The sequence below is a fragment of the Diorhabda sublineata genome, chromosome 6 (genome assembly GCF_026230105.1).
Source record: "Diorhabda sublineata isolate icDioSubl1.1 chromosome 6, icDioSubl1.1, whole genome shotgun sequence".
Taxonomy (NCBI): Eukaryota; Metazoa; Arthropoda; class Insecta; order Coleoptera; family Chrysomelidae; genus Diorhabda; species Diorhabda sublineata.
The window spans coordinates 34,241,722-34,257,534 of NC_079479.1; the positions used below are offsets into that span (position 1 = coordinate 34,241,722).

At 32.8% G+C, this 15,813-nt stretch overlaps 1 protein-coding gene across 1 annotated transcript in view; it reads left to right on the forward strand.

The window, feature by feature from the left end:
* The first annotated feature begins 854 nt into the window (after positions 1-854).
* The window catches only part of LOC130445741 (Kv channel-interacting protein 1-like), a 136,516-nt gene continuing 121,557 nt past the window's right edge, over positions 855-15,813 (forward strand). Inside the window, exons 1-3 of the mRNA XM_056781584.1 lie at positions 855-919; positions 8,445-8,565; positions 8,675-8,746. Of these exons, the coding sequence (XP_056637562.1) occupies positions 896-919; positions 8,445-8,565; positions 8,675-8,746 (217 nt within the window). The 5' untranslated portion in view covers positions 855-895. The remainder of the gene's footprint in view (positions 920-8,444; positions 8,566-8,674; positions 8,747-15,813) is intronic.

A 15,813-nucleotide genomic window follows, 5' to 3' on the forward strand; every position in this document is an offset into this window, starting at 1 on the left:
TGTTTGAGTGAAGAAAATGAGCCGTATTTGGTTAGGAAGAAAGTGTTTTTCCATCAAGACACAAGCACCAGCCAAAATTAATGAATTGAAGTCATGCAATCGCTAGATTTAATCCCTTCGTTTCGTTCCTAGTTGTGATGTTTCTTGCAGAGGTATGATGACAATTGACAGATATATGAAGTTGATGAAACAATTCGAAAGTGATTAATTTTCTTCTTTTTTCTTGATTGAAAATAATATGAATTAATATGTATTTAGTTAATCTGTCACAACTAAAACTATGAATTTCGAATATAATACGAACTTACTGCAATGTTTGAGTGAAGAAAATGAGCCGTATTTGGTTAGGAAGAAAGTGTTTTTCCATCAAGACACAAGCACCAGCCAAAATTAATGAATTGAAGTCATGCAATCGCTAGATTTAATCCCTTCGTTTCGTTCCTTGTTGTGATGTTTCTTGCAGAGGTATGATGACAATTGACAGATATTTATAGTTGATAAAACAATTCTAATTTCTTTACACCACTCCTTGGATTTCTCGGGGAGAAGTTTAATAGTCGCTGCAGTTGTCGATTCAACGACATCTTCTGGTGTGCAGTTTAAACTTTCTTCACTATTACTCTCCATCACTAATAATAATACTACACTCATGTTAATGCAAATGAATTTATGAATAGTTGGATGTCAAAGAGAATAAATCAACAAAAAGACAATCAGGTTTTCTTTACCCACAAAACCGACAAAAATAACTTGGATCTAATCCAAGACCACCTGCACAAAATTTCAAAATTCGTTAGTATTACAGCGTGCGTGTCCGAGATATTATTGAGTTTAAAGAAGTATGCGGAAAATTTGCGAATATTAGTGAAACTGACAATAATAAACATTATCCAAAATGAGTTGGAAAAGATTATTTGAGGTAGGATCGAGATTTATAAATTAACATTTTCACTACAACCTTTTAAGTTAGATGACGATAAATTAATTAAAAAAGTTCTTCTTTCTACTGAAAATAAGTGTTTTTTTTTTGTTTTTGGTAACTACCAACGTTTCCATTCCGAATTTTTGAAATAAGTTCTAATTTTATTTGCTATAAAAGCACACTCGAGATCCTGATTCATTCTAGGGGATTTTTTCAATAAAACACAGATAAAATAGACTGTGTATCAACAGGTATTTTTTTGCAGGATGATTCCAACGTTGAAATCAAATTTTTTACCATAGAAATTACACATATGTGAGCCCTTTATACAACAAAACTGTTTCTTTGATCACATCATCACTAAATCAACGCAGTCATGTGGCATAATGTTCGTCTTTGATTCTATCTAACTTCTATCTTCTTTGTCGCCAATCCACCTCGAAAAACCCATAGTTTTGACTACTCTGTGATACATGATGTATTGTAGTAGATCTACTTCACCAAACTGTACAAAAACTCGTTGATATTGTAGTTGAATATCGCCAAACTTTACTGCAAGGTTTGATCGCGAGCTACAAATCCTCTCCTCCAAACTTTAAACAATTGAGTCATATCAGACGTCTGCTACTTCCTCCAGATCCATTCGACCGTAACCAAATCGGACAATCCTTTAATTCTATCGAGAGTTAAACGATTAGAACTATTTTTTTCGTCTACTATTTCTATTATACTTATTAAATGATTTGAGTGTGATTTTCTCAACGGAGCAGTTTTGTATTTTCTGTTGAAAGTCCTTGCGTATTGTTGGGTTCTTGTTGTAGATAAATCTGAGGTAACCAAGAACTATAATAGCAGTTCAGATATGATAGCATCTATTTTATGAATAAAACAAAGAGTTTATTGTATAGATGAGCTTTGGTAGGATTCTGGACAATAAACGTTACACAGTAACATGAATGTTTCATAATTTTTAGACCACCTCACTTGTTATTCAATTATACAAAATACTGAATGAATGAGTAGAATTATTCTATATCTGTAATATGTTTACAATTAATCACTTATAGTTATTGCTTGTTAAAATCAATTTTTAACAGCTGCCAATTTATAGGTTGCCTATTAATACGAAAAATTATTGATTTTCGAAAACTCACCGCAGTGTATTAAGTAAAAATTAATGTCTGTAATTCATATCGTTACAGTTTTCAAGTATTGTAAATGTTACTATTATTAGCAATTGGAATGAAAATAAATATGAATTCTGGTTTTATGATCAATTTTTCGATTTAAATTCGATCGGAACAGATGTAGGCTACATAAATTTATAAGAACCTTGAGTAAAATATTATAAATTACATTAAAAATACCCGTAGATTTAATTTATTAAACTTATAGCGATTTAACTCGCTCTATTAATTATTGTGACTTGATTTAATTGTTTTTTCAATGGAAATAGATTAGATTTTGAGGTGTCAAGTACCTCAAAATTCAAATCAAAATTGTGACAAGAGATTGCGGATTAACAAACAAATAAAAAAGCAATATGAAGAAGAGTAGTTATTAAATAGGTAATTAGGAGTTGTAGATAAAAGTATCAACGTCCCAAAACACATTATCATAATTTAGAAGAAGAGTTTTTAATACGAAATAGATACAACGAACGATAACAAAAATCAGAACACCGATAGAAAGGTAAATGTATAAAAGAGAAGAATCGATTTATGTAAAAAAGAAGAAGGAATGTCAATAATATTAGTTAAAGTGATAAAAACGAAGTTTATATATTTATATTTGTGAGAAATGAAAGAGAATTGAGTAGATAAAGCACAAAAGAAAGTAGACCACAATAAGAATCAAGAATTATCACATATAAGGTTTAAGGAAGTGGCAAACTTGATAAGAAACATTGGTAAACATGGAGGATGATGAAGCAAGAGTAGTAAAGCCAAAAAGATAGAGTAAGATAAAGCAAGAAGAAGAGAATTTATGCAAACCGTAAAATCTAATGAAAATGTGGATGAGACACATGAAGAGAATAGAAAATTGGTCGGAAGGTGAAAGTTTTATGTAGATGGAGATGGTACAATAAAAAATCTATTCGATATTTAGTCAAAAGCTACTAAAACACACCTGTAGCAATGTTTCGATTTCGTTTATTTGTTTATTCGATTTTAACACTATTAGTAGCAGTTAATTCATTATATAATATGAAAGAAGTAAAAAATGCATATCGAATTGGATTACTCGATGAACAACACCTTTTATCACCTTTTTAAAATTAACATAAAACTTTATTATTCCATTTATTGAACGAAGCAAATCTAATGTTTATTTTTTCTATCCACAAGTAATCTTTTCAACTTGATTTATAAACTAATAAATGCTATTATAAATTCATCACCTTTATATTCTCACTTTATTGAAATTCGCTCTTAAAGCATTTTTCACTTGTGTCGGAGAGTTTTTTTATTATTTACTGTCTGACATTAAAACAATACGAGAATGGTTCTGGTATTATCCAGAGATGGCGCTAGCTGCTTAAGAAATATTAGAAAGTACACAATCTATTCAGCGTATGGTTCAAGTTTGAAAAATTCTGTTTCCGACTGGTCTCTCAAGTTTCATTTAGCATTTCCGGCTTTAGAGAAAGATCTTTCTCAGTTCCTTCCATTTATATCTTTTCTATTTTGTACAAATTGTACACAAGTTCACAAATTTCATTCTTGTGAATCGAGATTAACTAGACGATTTTTCTTCCAGATAGACGATGAAACTGTTTCGTTTTTCAAAACCTCGCCATGTTGTTGGGTAATAACTTTTGATAGTAATACAAAAAAATAAAAACATCATTGAACGTTTTTTATTAATATTATTTCGACTTGTAATGTTTTCTTATGAATAATCATTGAAGTAAATTAGAACTGAATCGCCGGTATGCCTAAAGGCCCTTTCACACCAATCCGTATCAATCAGGATCACTCCGAATCAACTTTTCCCGCCTTCAGACCGGACGAATCTGGTTCAATCAGGTTTGATTCGAGATCGCACTTGGATTCAACCTGTCAGATTCCTCGTCCGGTCAGTTTTGAATCAACAAACATACGAGATGGACGTGGAGTTTTTTTAATTTTAAAAGTTAAAGAAAATAATGCGATTTATGCCACCAGGGATAAAAATCACAGCAACAGATATCTCATATCTTCTGTGTGGAGGAAAATTGGCGAAGAATTAAACTATTCCAGGTAAGAATTATTCTGGTTGATTCAGCTGGTGTGAAAGAGTGGAGATGACGAATCAGATTCAACTTGATTCGGAGTGATCCAGATTGATCCGAATCAATCGTTTGGTGTGAAAGGGGCATAATATGTTGCCATTATACTTAATGTGAAATTCTGCTTCCATTATCCTTCGGATTTATTACAAAACGTCTATATAGTTATTCTGTTGGTATTTTTTCATGCGAGACCAACAAAAATGTTGCTCTATGTTATCTGTTTATCATATCGAGAAGAAAACGTTGCTTTTAGAGTCTGATGGACGGGAAAGAGCACCCGGACGATGGGAGGCCAGGTCCTAGCTAGATGGAACCAACCAAAACATTTTAAAAACTCTTAGAGAATATAAAACAAAAGATAAATAAGAAATCATTGGCGATAGACGTAATATCAGTAGCTAACTAAATTTTTTCTTTAAAGAAACAATCAGTTGAACTTGATCTTGCATTAGATCGCACGTTGTCTTGAATCATGTCAAGCGGCCTTAATAAAAGTTAAATAAAAACACAAATAGTAGTTATTGCCATTTTGTTATTTGAGTAAATTTTATTTACATTTTAATATGACTTATTTCAACAATAACTTTCATTTTTTAAGCCAAGGGTAATGGTAAATCTTATTAGAAACGTTGTTTGAAACGTAATCAGCTATGGATTTGGCGATAGGATCATAAATAGCTAATTTTTTGTTATGACCTGCTGGAGTCGTCGAGGCACGGCTAACGTAATCACCGTAAGCCATATTGGATCTATCAACAGGTTCTTCTTTCCTTTCTTTTGAACCAACGGTTATATTAGTTGATCCGGAGTGTTTTCTAATCGATTTTGAATTAGAAGTTACAATGCCTGCTGTTCGTAGAGATGTTTCTAATATTTCATGTAAAGGAGCCGTAGTTGGCGGTCTTCTTGTTCTATGTTCTGATTTCGAGTTGGTATTTTCTGGATTCGCGTCAGGAGGTCGTAACGATACTTCTTTCTTGGAATAATGGGGCGATTCGGTGGAATGCGATATTTCTATTAACTTTTTTGAAGCTTTCAAATCGCTACTCCTTTTGAGTTCTATCTTAGCCGTATATTCTTTCTCTTTAGGTTTTAAGTTTTTGGATTTTTTTGGAAGTAGAGGGATTTGTTTTTTGTTGGGTTTCGAATTGGGTAGTATCAGTTTAGGAAGTTTGATTCCGAACGGAACGTCAAGCTTTTCCGATGCTTTTGTAGGTACTAAAGGAATATCTTTTTGTTTTAAATTTGTAGGTGATTTATTTTGTTTTGGGGAATTGATGTGTTGGGTTATAGTGGCGGAATAAACTTTTCTTCTTAAACAAGGAGATTTGATTTCTCTATAATCTACAGGGGAACTTTTTGTTTGCGAAAGTGGCTGAACGGTACTGGGTCTAATAGATTCCTCAATTTTCTCCAATTCGTGTTCTTGTTTAATAATTTCTTGTACAGTGTTTGGTCTGATTTTGGAATATTTTTTTATTTTCGCTGATTTGATTTTTTCTTGTTCGATGATTGGATTGGTTGGTTTCGTCCGTTTTCCTTCGCTTAATGACACTCTCGGCGAACGATAATCAGGTTTTTTCGTTTGCGTTTGGGTCGTTTGGGATTTTTGGAAAGCGGTTTGTAGCATTTTCAATTTGTGTTCTCTAGTACTGCTCGAACTTTTTTTTTCCAAAGATTTCGACAAATTTTTCAATTCGAAAATGTTCAACGATGACATGGTTTGTGAAGTGCCGTCACCATGTACTTGACTCAGTTGATATCGTCGTTTTAGAATATTAAACATACCCGCAATTCTACCTAAAGGCTCTTGAACTAAAGTCGAACTCAAAACTTTAGGCTCCATTTGTAAAGATGTATTGATTTTACTCACTATTTTACTCTTTTCGTAAGAATCTAAATTCTTCAGAGGATTAGCGACTATTATCTTTTTACCTCTATCTGTTATCCATGGATGGACTGCTAATTCTTTAGTTGTGATTCTTCTCGTGATATCCGCCACTAATAATCTACTCATCAAACTTCTAAATTCCGTTGTGAACGATGACAGAGCTCTACGATGAGACGTACTCAAGCCTTTGTTTATTTGTTCTACCAATTGCTTTCTTCTTTCTTGAGACGGAAGCTGTGTGGATCTGCTAGTAACAAAAGGTAACTGACCGAGGACCATACCGTATAAAATGATACCGAAGCTCCACAAGTCAACTTCCGGTCCGTATTTTTTACCTGTAATAAAAAGTTCGGGTGCCGCGTACTCGGGGGAACCACAGTGGGTCCTTAAAGGATTATCTGGAGACCAAAAGTTACTTAAACCAAAATCTACAATTTTAATTTGTGTTTGTCTGCTATTGAGCATTACGTTTTCCATTTTTAAATCACGATGGACGATTTTGAGGTTATGCATGTGACTGAAGGCCGACGAAAATTGTCTTGCGTATATTTTAGTTTGTTTTTCTGGAAGTTTACCGTGTACATGTCGCTTCACAAAAGCGCACAAGTCTCCACCGCTAGCTACTTCCGTTATAAGATAATATACATTGTCCGATCTCTGCATCGTTTGATAAAGAAAAGCTATACAAGGATGATTCAATTTCGACATTATTTTCGCTTCTCGGTACAGATTTTTGATAACATATTCTTCTTTAATATGATTCACATCGATGATTTTAATGGCTACCTTTACATTTAAAATAGTATGAACGGCTTCTTCTACTCTAGCGAAATTTCCTTTTCCTAAAGTGTTTCCAGTAAAAATATAATTTCCCACTGACACAAGCTTCTTTCTTTGCACATCCGGAGACATACTGTATGGATTAAATTTTGTTTTCAATTTGGTACGTTTAACGCTTAAAAAAAATCGGATGCTTTCTACTATCACAACTGACAAAACCAGATACACGGGATGTTGACATATTAACCTCAAAATTATTCGACAAAAACGGGGTTCCTTGATTTTATCACCATAAATCATTGGTAACTATAGACAAACGGCTTCATACAAACCAATAGAAGATAGAAGAAGGGAGGACACAGAAGAAGAACAAATATTTTCAAACCACATAGAACAAATACTTCATATCGATGGACCCTGACAACTCGAATAGTTTTGAAGCGTTGACGTGTACTAGTTCATAAGAAGCCTTATTTATTTCAACGTATCAATCAATTGTTATGTCGACATTAACTCTTAGTTGTATATAAACGTGTCTCAACAATTTCTTGAACCACAATTGCTAGATAAAAATTGAAGATAAGCTACATCTCCCGATTTGATCACATTCTATGTTGTCTGGGTTCGCTATCCATCCTATTACCTTTTAATTTACTCCCTCATAAGTGTTTAAACAGCGTTTCATCTAAAAGTTACCGTTTTCCACAACAAAACCCCAGCAGAAATGCAAAATCGAACAATTAAAAGAATATATTTACTTGAGGAATGTTTCTGTAATGATTTGTATAAACTCAAATTGTTATAAGGATTAAGTCTGATTCTTTTGGTGCCGTTGAGTACATAGGCCTTCAGATAGGCCCGTCATGCGTCACTTGACGTTACCAAAATCTATCGAGAGCTTTGACTTGAACCCTTTGATGCCGTTAGGCAGGTTGTGAGGTTTGATCAGGTGTTTCGTCCCTCTCTCAATGCACCAGTGGCACTCCGGATCATCCGTGATGCCCATCTTAGATGCCAGTGTCTGGTTAGAAGTCTGATTAGTTGTTTGGTGGCAGACGAACGGGGCCTTCGCTTGACTCATCCAGGAGTCTCCATCCATCTCTGCCGAGTCCGTATTGCGAGAAGGCTGTTGAGAGACGTGATGACAGCGCTTTGTCCACACCAAGAATGGGTTCGGGGCCCATTGGTGGATTCGCCGATTCCCGGTCTAGCGAGTGAGTTGCCCGAGTGATCAGGCACCCATACGAGCTGGATCTTACAGCCATCGCTCACCAGATTTTGAAAGACACTCTTCACTTTAGCACCAGCTATCCTGTATTAGTACTTTTTGGTCTTATCTCGTACCTCAATCACTGAAATACACCAGGTAAGTTCAAATTTCGTTAAAAACATTTAACAAACGAACCTCTTCGTACAACTGTTTTCCCTTTTCCATGGTTTTCAATCTTCGCCATTCCTTTGCCGTTGAGAATAATTTTTGGGTAATAATCAGGTCGATTCATCGAAATATTCTCTATTAATTGTTGTGAAATTATCGACGGAATTATCGTATTCATTAGATTATCCTATATTTCCAGGTTCGGACAAATATGCAGCAAGACGAAGAAATAGAAATGGCAAATTTGGAAAATTCTCCAACATTAACAACTCAAAAACATTCTATACTTCCCATTGACTGTTTTCAGTTTTTCAAAAAAAGTGAGTACCAAACAAAAGCTGTGGAACAGTAGAAGTATAGTGATCAATCTATCAAAAACTGAAATGTAACCGAAAATGTTTCCTCTTTTTTCATTTTCTTTGTTTATAGCTTGGTCCAAATTCACTGAAACTAAAGAGCTTCATCCCGATGATCTCGATAGTCTGGACCTGTATTATTTAAGTAAGTAAGAAAATGTGTTGAATATGATTGAAACGTTAAATTTTACCTAATGACATCGCATCCATCTCTAATATTTCATATTGCGTCACGTAGGTCATTGACTTTTTACCATCACCATTGTTCGTCAATATCATTTTTTCATTTAAACAGAAATATTAAGAAATAAATTATTTCAATGAATTAACTTGTTGAGAATAGTTCTTTTTAATTAAAACAAAATTAATGAAAATATTGTTTTTCATTTTATGCTGCCATCTATGTATTAACGGAACAAACTAATAATGAATTACGAATTACGACAACAACAAGCCTTCTGTACTCTTGAACGAATAACTTTTAGTTGCGTTCAAGAGATGGCGATGCTAGTGTTATAATCGGCTTAATATCAAAAAACTCGTAATTTCAAGATATTCTTAATTGTTTTCAACAGTTTAAATTCAAAAAATGTCTCACTCATAAATTTATTACCAGTTTTAAAAGTCACAGACATTATTATTGAAGTAAACAAAGGTAATAAGATAATAATATGATCTACGAGTTGAAACTAAGTATTTAAGTAACACAGTTTTCATCCAATTATACATTATACAACCCATAGATGTCGCTCCGTTTGCTTTTCTAATGACTAGAAGTGTTAATTTTTTAACTATTGTTTGTTTTCGATTTAAAATATATAATTAAAGCGATTTTGATTATCTACTTTGCTTAAATTTGAAACGAAAAAATGTTTTTCATATTATTAGTAAGAAGGATTTTACAATTTTCAAATCAGAAATAACTGCGATTCAGTAATCCAAAGGCACGAAAAACATTCTCGTTAAGTAGCTGCTGAAGCCGATGGATTGATTCCGTAGAGGTTAATTACAAGTTAGTATGGTTTATGTGTGTGGTTTAAACAAAGTGAATTAGTGTAAAATTACATATTTGGTGACGTTTTGTTTAAACACAAAATGGATATTTTCGTCAGCAAAAAAACTCAGTAAGTGAGTTTCAATCAAGTTTGATTAACCCCTGTTCAAAGTGGTTTTTATTTTCATTGTTTATTTATGCGAAAGAATATAGATAAAGGCAATAACTGCAATAACACTGGTATAACTGGTTGTTTACCGCACGAAACCTTTTTAGTTATTAAAAATTTTTATTATTTCGTCAAATTACTATGATTAAAAACAGTAAACTCAATTTTTATTAGACGTGGTTATATTGAAAAATATCCTGATAAACTGAAACTTCAAAGAGATTTATGAAAATCTGTATGTAAAAGGCTCAAACAATTTCAAGCTATAGGAATAAATTATTGATTCAATTTGTATATCTTTTAATAAATATAAACTCCAAGGAGAATGTCCAACCATAAAGAAATAAAATGGGATCTAAATTGGACAATTTTTGAAGATTTTTGATTAGAAATTGTTTTGAGGAGAGATGATCTCCTATATCACAAGATTTATTTCAAAATTTCTCATATTTCCATGCAGTACTGATGGAAAAATATAAAAAGGCAAAAGAGAAGCAAAAAAAGAGGACTAGAATTGAAAGAAATATGGACAAGAATACATATATCAATGTATAGAATTAGAAGAGAGATATAATAGATTTGTCAGAGGCCAGAACTTGAATACAAAAACTAAGCGCAGCATCCATAAGATTGTTTGACACATCCACCAGGAAATCTAGAAGATAATATCAAAATATTAGAAAAGAAATTGCCAGGAATTAGAATGAATATGAAACCCTAATAAATCAAGTCCTAAAAGACATAATGGAAGGTCAAGCTTTAGTTCAATGCATGAAATATCAGAGGTTGAATGAAATGAAGACGAAGGAAACAAGTTGAAAAAAGAAAACATGAAACAATCCAATATACAAGAACTTTGATAGGAGATAACTAACCAGAATAACGTAGGAAGTTAAAAGCAATAAAAAGTTATAGAAAGATAAAGAAAAAAAACCGTAAGAACTATGGAGTGATTCAAAACAATAAAAGTTTAGTTGAGGAATATATTTTTCATTCTACTCTATTTTCTATGAAGACAAAACCGTTGAAGAATGTTTATTAGAATGTTTGACATACATAAATTACATTTTTGTGGACTCGTTCTTATTTCGATGATACTTAAATAGATTATTTAAAGAGTCGAGTGAGAATCGAGTTGATTAATTTCCTATGGATATTCCTTTATTTATCTATCACTGTATATACATAATTTCCATTGCAGTTTATCATTACGCCCTCTATGATTACAATTTAACATCAGAGTCGATTTGGCTAAAACTCGTCGCGTCGATTTGCATATTCAAATCGTAACGTATAAAATTGAGAACGCTTCAATGATTCTGAGCTAATAGAGTGAGCTAGATTTGAACTAATTCCGTAGCCACCGCTCTGGGATACCGAGAGTCGAATGTGAATTCCTCGTTATACAATAAATCGTTCTTAAACCAAATTGTTCGATGATAGGTTCAACGTGGCGAGATCTTAACTTCCGTTTCGTCTGTAGTAGAGATTATGGGTATAAATATTCCACGACGTACTATGGTTTATTACTATTTGAAGTGAAATATCATCATTAAACGCTTGTTAAATAATTTATTATTCGCATAAAGACGAGGTGATGATGTGAGAACAAAAAATCCGCGTACAAACCGTCGGTTTTAATTTAATTATTTGCTCTATTAAACAATGGTTACTATACTATAATAACACACGTTTCATATAATTGAATCAGCACCCAGTCGATTGTAAGTGCTTCCCATCGTTCAGAAAATCCGTTTAGATTCAAATTTCGCCAAAAACGTTCATTTGGCTTCATCTGAGACACGTTAGGAACATTCCTAGACTTGTCAAAAAAAGGATCAACTCTGCAAAATCTCCCAAAACGTTCTCTACATAATGACCAGTTGCTATATCCGGTTGAAACACAACATTTGCTTTTTCTTTATTAACTGTTCAAATCTAAATCTAACACACACTTTCTCATATATTTTGGTGGTTACAGAAGTTCTAGAAGGACATATGTATGCCGAAGAAAGACCACGAGAAGCGACCAAACCAACACTTCTGAATTTCTTCTCAGAATATTTTTTCACATATTTTTGAGCTGCTTCAACCAAACCTTCTCTCTTCTTTTTTGTTTTTTTTTGCTTTTCCACCTGCTGCTAACTTTGTTTCAATCGAAATACCTGTCTAAACGCACCGACAGATATTGCAAATTGTTTGTCTGGCTATTCCCATTCTTATAAAGTGATTAACGGTAAGTGAAAGCTGTTGCTACTAAGGAAAACAGAATGATAACGCTTTCTCTATCCTCCGAGGTTCCATCTCGGTTCTGCGCATTCCCAAGCATGCGCAACCTGTACAAAGTATCTGAAACGAAAGAGAAAATAACCTATATGTGTAATCTAGACAATCGATACCATCTGGTGAATTATCTTATAACTAAGCAACGGTTATGTAGAAACCTGTATGAATATAATTTGCCTGAATGATTAAATCTACAAAGGATCAAATAATTATTTTACATTTCCATTTGTCAAATTATTCTCAATATATTTCGGAACGTATTGAGAATTTGGCGGCATTAGAATAATCCATTGTAAACAATGTAGCAAAGTATACAATAAACAAACAACTATCTAGCTGTAGACAACTCCCTAAAGTTCGGCTAGCACACAATTTTACCACAGTTCATCCTATTCAAACAATCCCGACAAGTATTTACATTTCCACCGAAAATTCACGCTGGTGTTTCTCCACAAATTTCCCACAAAACGAACTTGAATTCAAATCATGCTATTGCGGTATAGAGAGCTAGATCTTGACTAGTACGGAAATCTAATTAAGATCTCGTTTAATCATAATGAGATCTTGAAAAAATTATGAAGATATTAACTTCAAGTTCACTTAAGAGATGCTGATTATACAATATAATCCTGTATAACTAACAGAGAACAGAACAGAACTTTTTCAAATGATAACTAACAAATTTCGAGTTCATAGTTTGTTTGTCAGAATTTTTTCAACTTTTCTGTATAATAAATTCTGTAAAATATGGCGTCAAAATGGTACAAGATATCTGTGGACAACATATAAACAGAGGACGTATGCTGATATAAAAGAAGACGAAAATAACCCGAATAGTTATTGCACAAAGAGTCAGATGGTTAAGGTTGATTGCCAGAATGTCACAGTTGGGAATTCTTAATGGATGTAACTTTCGACGTGTATTGAACCAACAGCAGTGTGCCGATCAAGTCGTTTCGACTTTTGGTGATGAAGCACCACCTTTGACAATCGTGTTTCGCTACCGTTCCATTAGAGCGAAGTAGAGCGGTCAATTCTGCATTTGTTTGTCAGAAGTATTCGAACAAATCAGGAAAACTAACCTCAACCTCAATCTGAATGGAACAAAAGCTACGAAATTTCGTTCAAACGCTTGAAAAAATTTATCAATCTTAATGGAGAATATTTTGAAAAACAATAAAGGCATATCCAATTATAAATATTTGTTTTTATTTACAATTCACAATCTTTTTTAAAAACTTCAAACGCCTCACCACAGTTATAACTGAAATTAAAATAAATGATTGAGTTTTCTCAAAATGATCGAAGACTTCAATGACGCGAAAAAGGTTATGTTCTGAAAACGCACGTACTCGCAGGTCTGTCAGTGAGTGATATTTGACGTTGACAGATTCGTTTAGACAATCAGTGTTATTTGTTTGTGGCTACCCTGCACTGAGTAGTGAGCGCCCTCTGACTAAATAAACACAAATTTGTGTGACTGTACAACACATAACGATGTGTTTGCATTTTGATGCTGCAAACAGTATTTTGTATACTTATTTTCGTCCAGCAGTAAAATATAAACAGGTATTCAAATTAAAATAATGCCGAGATATTTCAGATTCATTCCAAATAACAATGAAGCAAAGTGATATGAAAATGTTCAAAAACAAAACTTGCAAATTGGAGAAACGGATACAAATAAATTATTAACGATCTTTAAAATATTTATGAGCGAGTTTATAACTAAATAAACTGTAATTATTCAGAATTACTGTTTTATTTGCGCTTTATCGATCACATTCATTTCGTTGGGATACGCCAAGGATTTTTTTTCCAAGCCAACTAAACTTTGTACTTATTCCATCAGTTATTGGTTCATTTATTATTTCTCTAAATTATATATTTGAAGATATAGATAATTCCATAAGCATTGTTGACGTTCTTTTTTTCAAAATTAACTCTGAAAAGGATATAAAAGTGTACATTAAAAATATTTATACACAAAATCAAATACCGTTGAAATTGAAATAAATCTTGGTTTGAAAAGTATTGTAGTGACTCTTCTGCGAAAAATTCCATTATAATTAAGTAGTATGCAGATTTTAAACATCCAAACCTAACGTTCGTAGCAAAAATCGTAGGAAAAGTTCTTGAAAACGTGATGAAAAACCGCAAAATTAAAACCTGTCCTAACCTAACCGCAAAATTGAATTGAGATACGTGACATTTTATTTTGAACACGAGTAAATGATTGATTATGATTCTGAGGACTATCTAGAGCTGTTTAGGTCAATATCATGATGATATCTGACTATATATGAAACCTAATCCACTACTACACACCTGAATCGGACAATGTCGTATGCTACATGTTGCTTTAGTGAAATTAAGCCTTTGTACTTTGAATTATTACAATCTATCTCATATTTCAAAGTCATAACTCGTAAGATAAAACGATTTTAACTAAGTTTCGTATATAAATTAGAACGTTGAAAACAGACCGACATAAAGGAAATTTCTGTAACCCCATCCGTTTCGTACGATTTGTTTCGGGATTTTCGCAGTTATTTACATTTAACCACGTCCGCAAAGGCAATAATTTATAGCCCCCTGTTATTTATCGCTGACGAATCAACATAAATTTGTTTAAAACAATTAACAATCCCTTTTGGAGAATGTTTTCGAATGGGAATAATAGAAATCGATTAATATCGATTCACTGATTTATAAAATTCAATTTTATCTTGCTATAATTTCACAAGCTCGGTATTATATGATAATTTAACTGTTTGGTGTCTATTAATTAGGTCGTAGGAATATAAAAAAATTGGAAAATTTTTACTGTACGTCCAAAACCAATACTAGTCATTAAAATTGCGTTATCTGTTGCACAACTGAAACTAATAGTTGAAGTTACTTTTGCTTTTTTGAAACAGTTGTTTGAATACAGCTTCGTCTAGGTCTAAATGAACTAAATGATTCTGAAATTCAGATAAACGTGTTTTTTAGCCTTTTAGGTTCCATATTGATGCTTTTTTTATACAAAATAGCTACTCAAAAAGATGAGAGGGAGTTTTTTGAAACGGTTGTTTGAAATAGAGCTTCGTCTAGGTCTAAATGAACTAAATGATTCTGAAATTCAGATAAACGTGTTTTTTAGCCTTTTAGGTTCCATATTGACGCTTTTTTTGTACAAAACAGCTACTCAAAAAGATGAGAGAGAGTTTTTTGAAACGGTTGTTTGAAATAGAGCTTCGTCTAGGTCTAAACGAACTAAAAAATGAACTAAATGATTCTGAAATTCAGATAAACGTGTTTTTTAGCCTTTTAGGTTCCATATTGACGCTTTTTTTGTACAAAACAGCTACTCAAAAAGATGAGAGAGAGTTTTTTGAAACGGTTGTTTGAAATAGAGCTTCGTCTAGGTCTAAATGAACTAAAAAATGAACTAAATGTTTCTGAAATTCAGATAAACGTGTTTTTTAGCCTTTTAGGTTCCATATTGACGCTTTTTTTGTACAAAACAGCTACTCAAAAATATGAGAGAGAGTTTTTTGAAACGGTTGTTTGAAATAGAGCTTCGTCTAGGTCTAAATGAACTAAATGATTCTGAAATTCAGATAAACGTGTTTTTTAGCCTTTTAGGTTCCATATTGACGCTTTTTTTGTACAAAACAGCTACTCAAAAAGATGAGAGAGAGTTTTTTGAAACGGTTGTTTGAAATAGAGCTTCGTCTAGGTCTAAACGAACTAAAAAATGAACTAAATGATTCTGAAA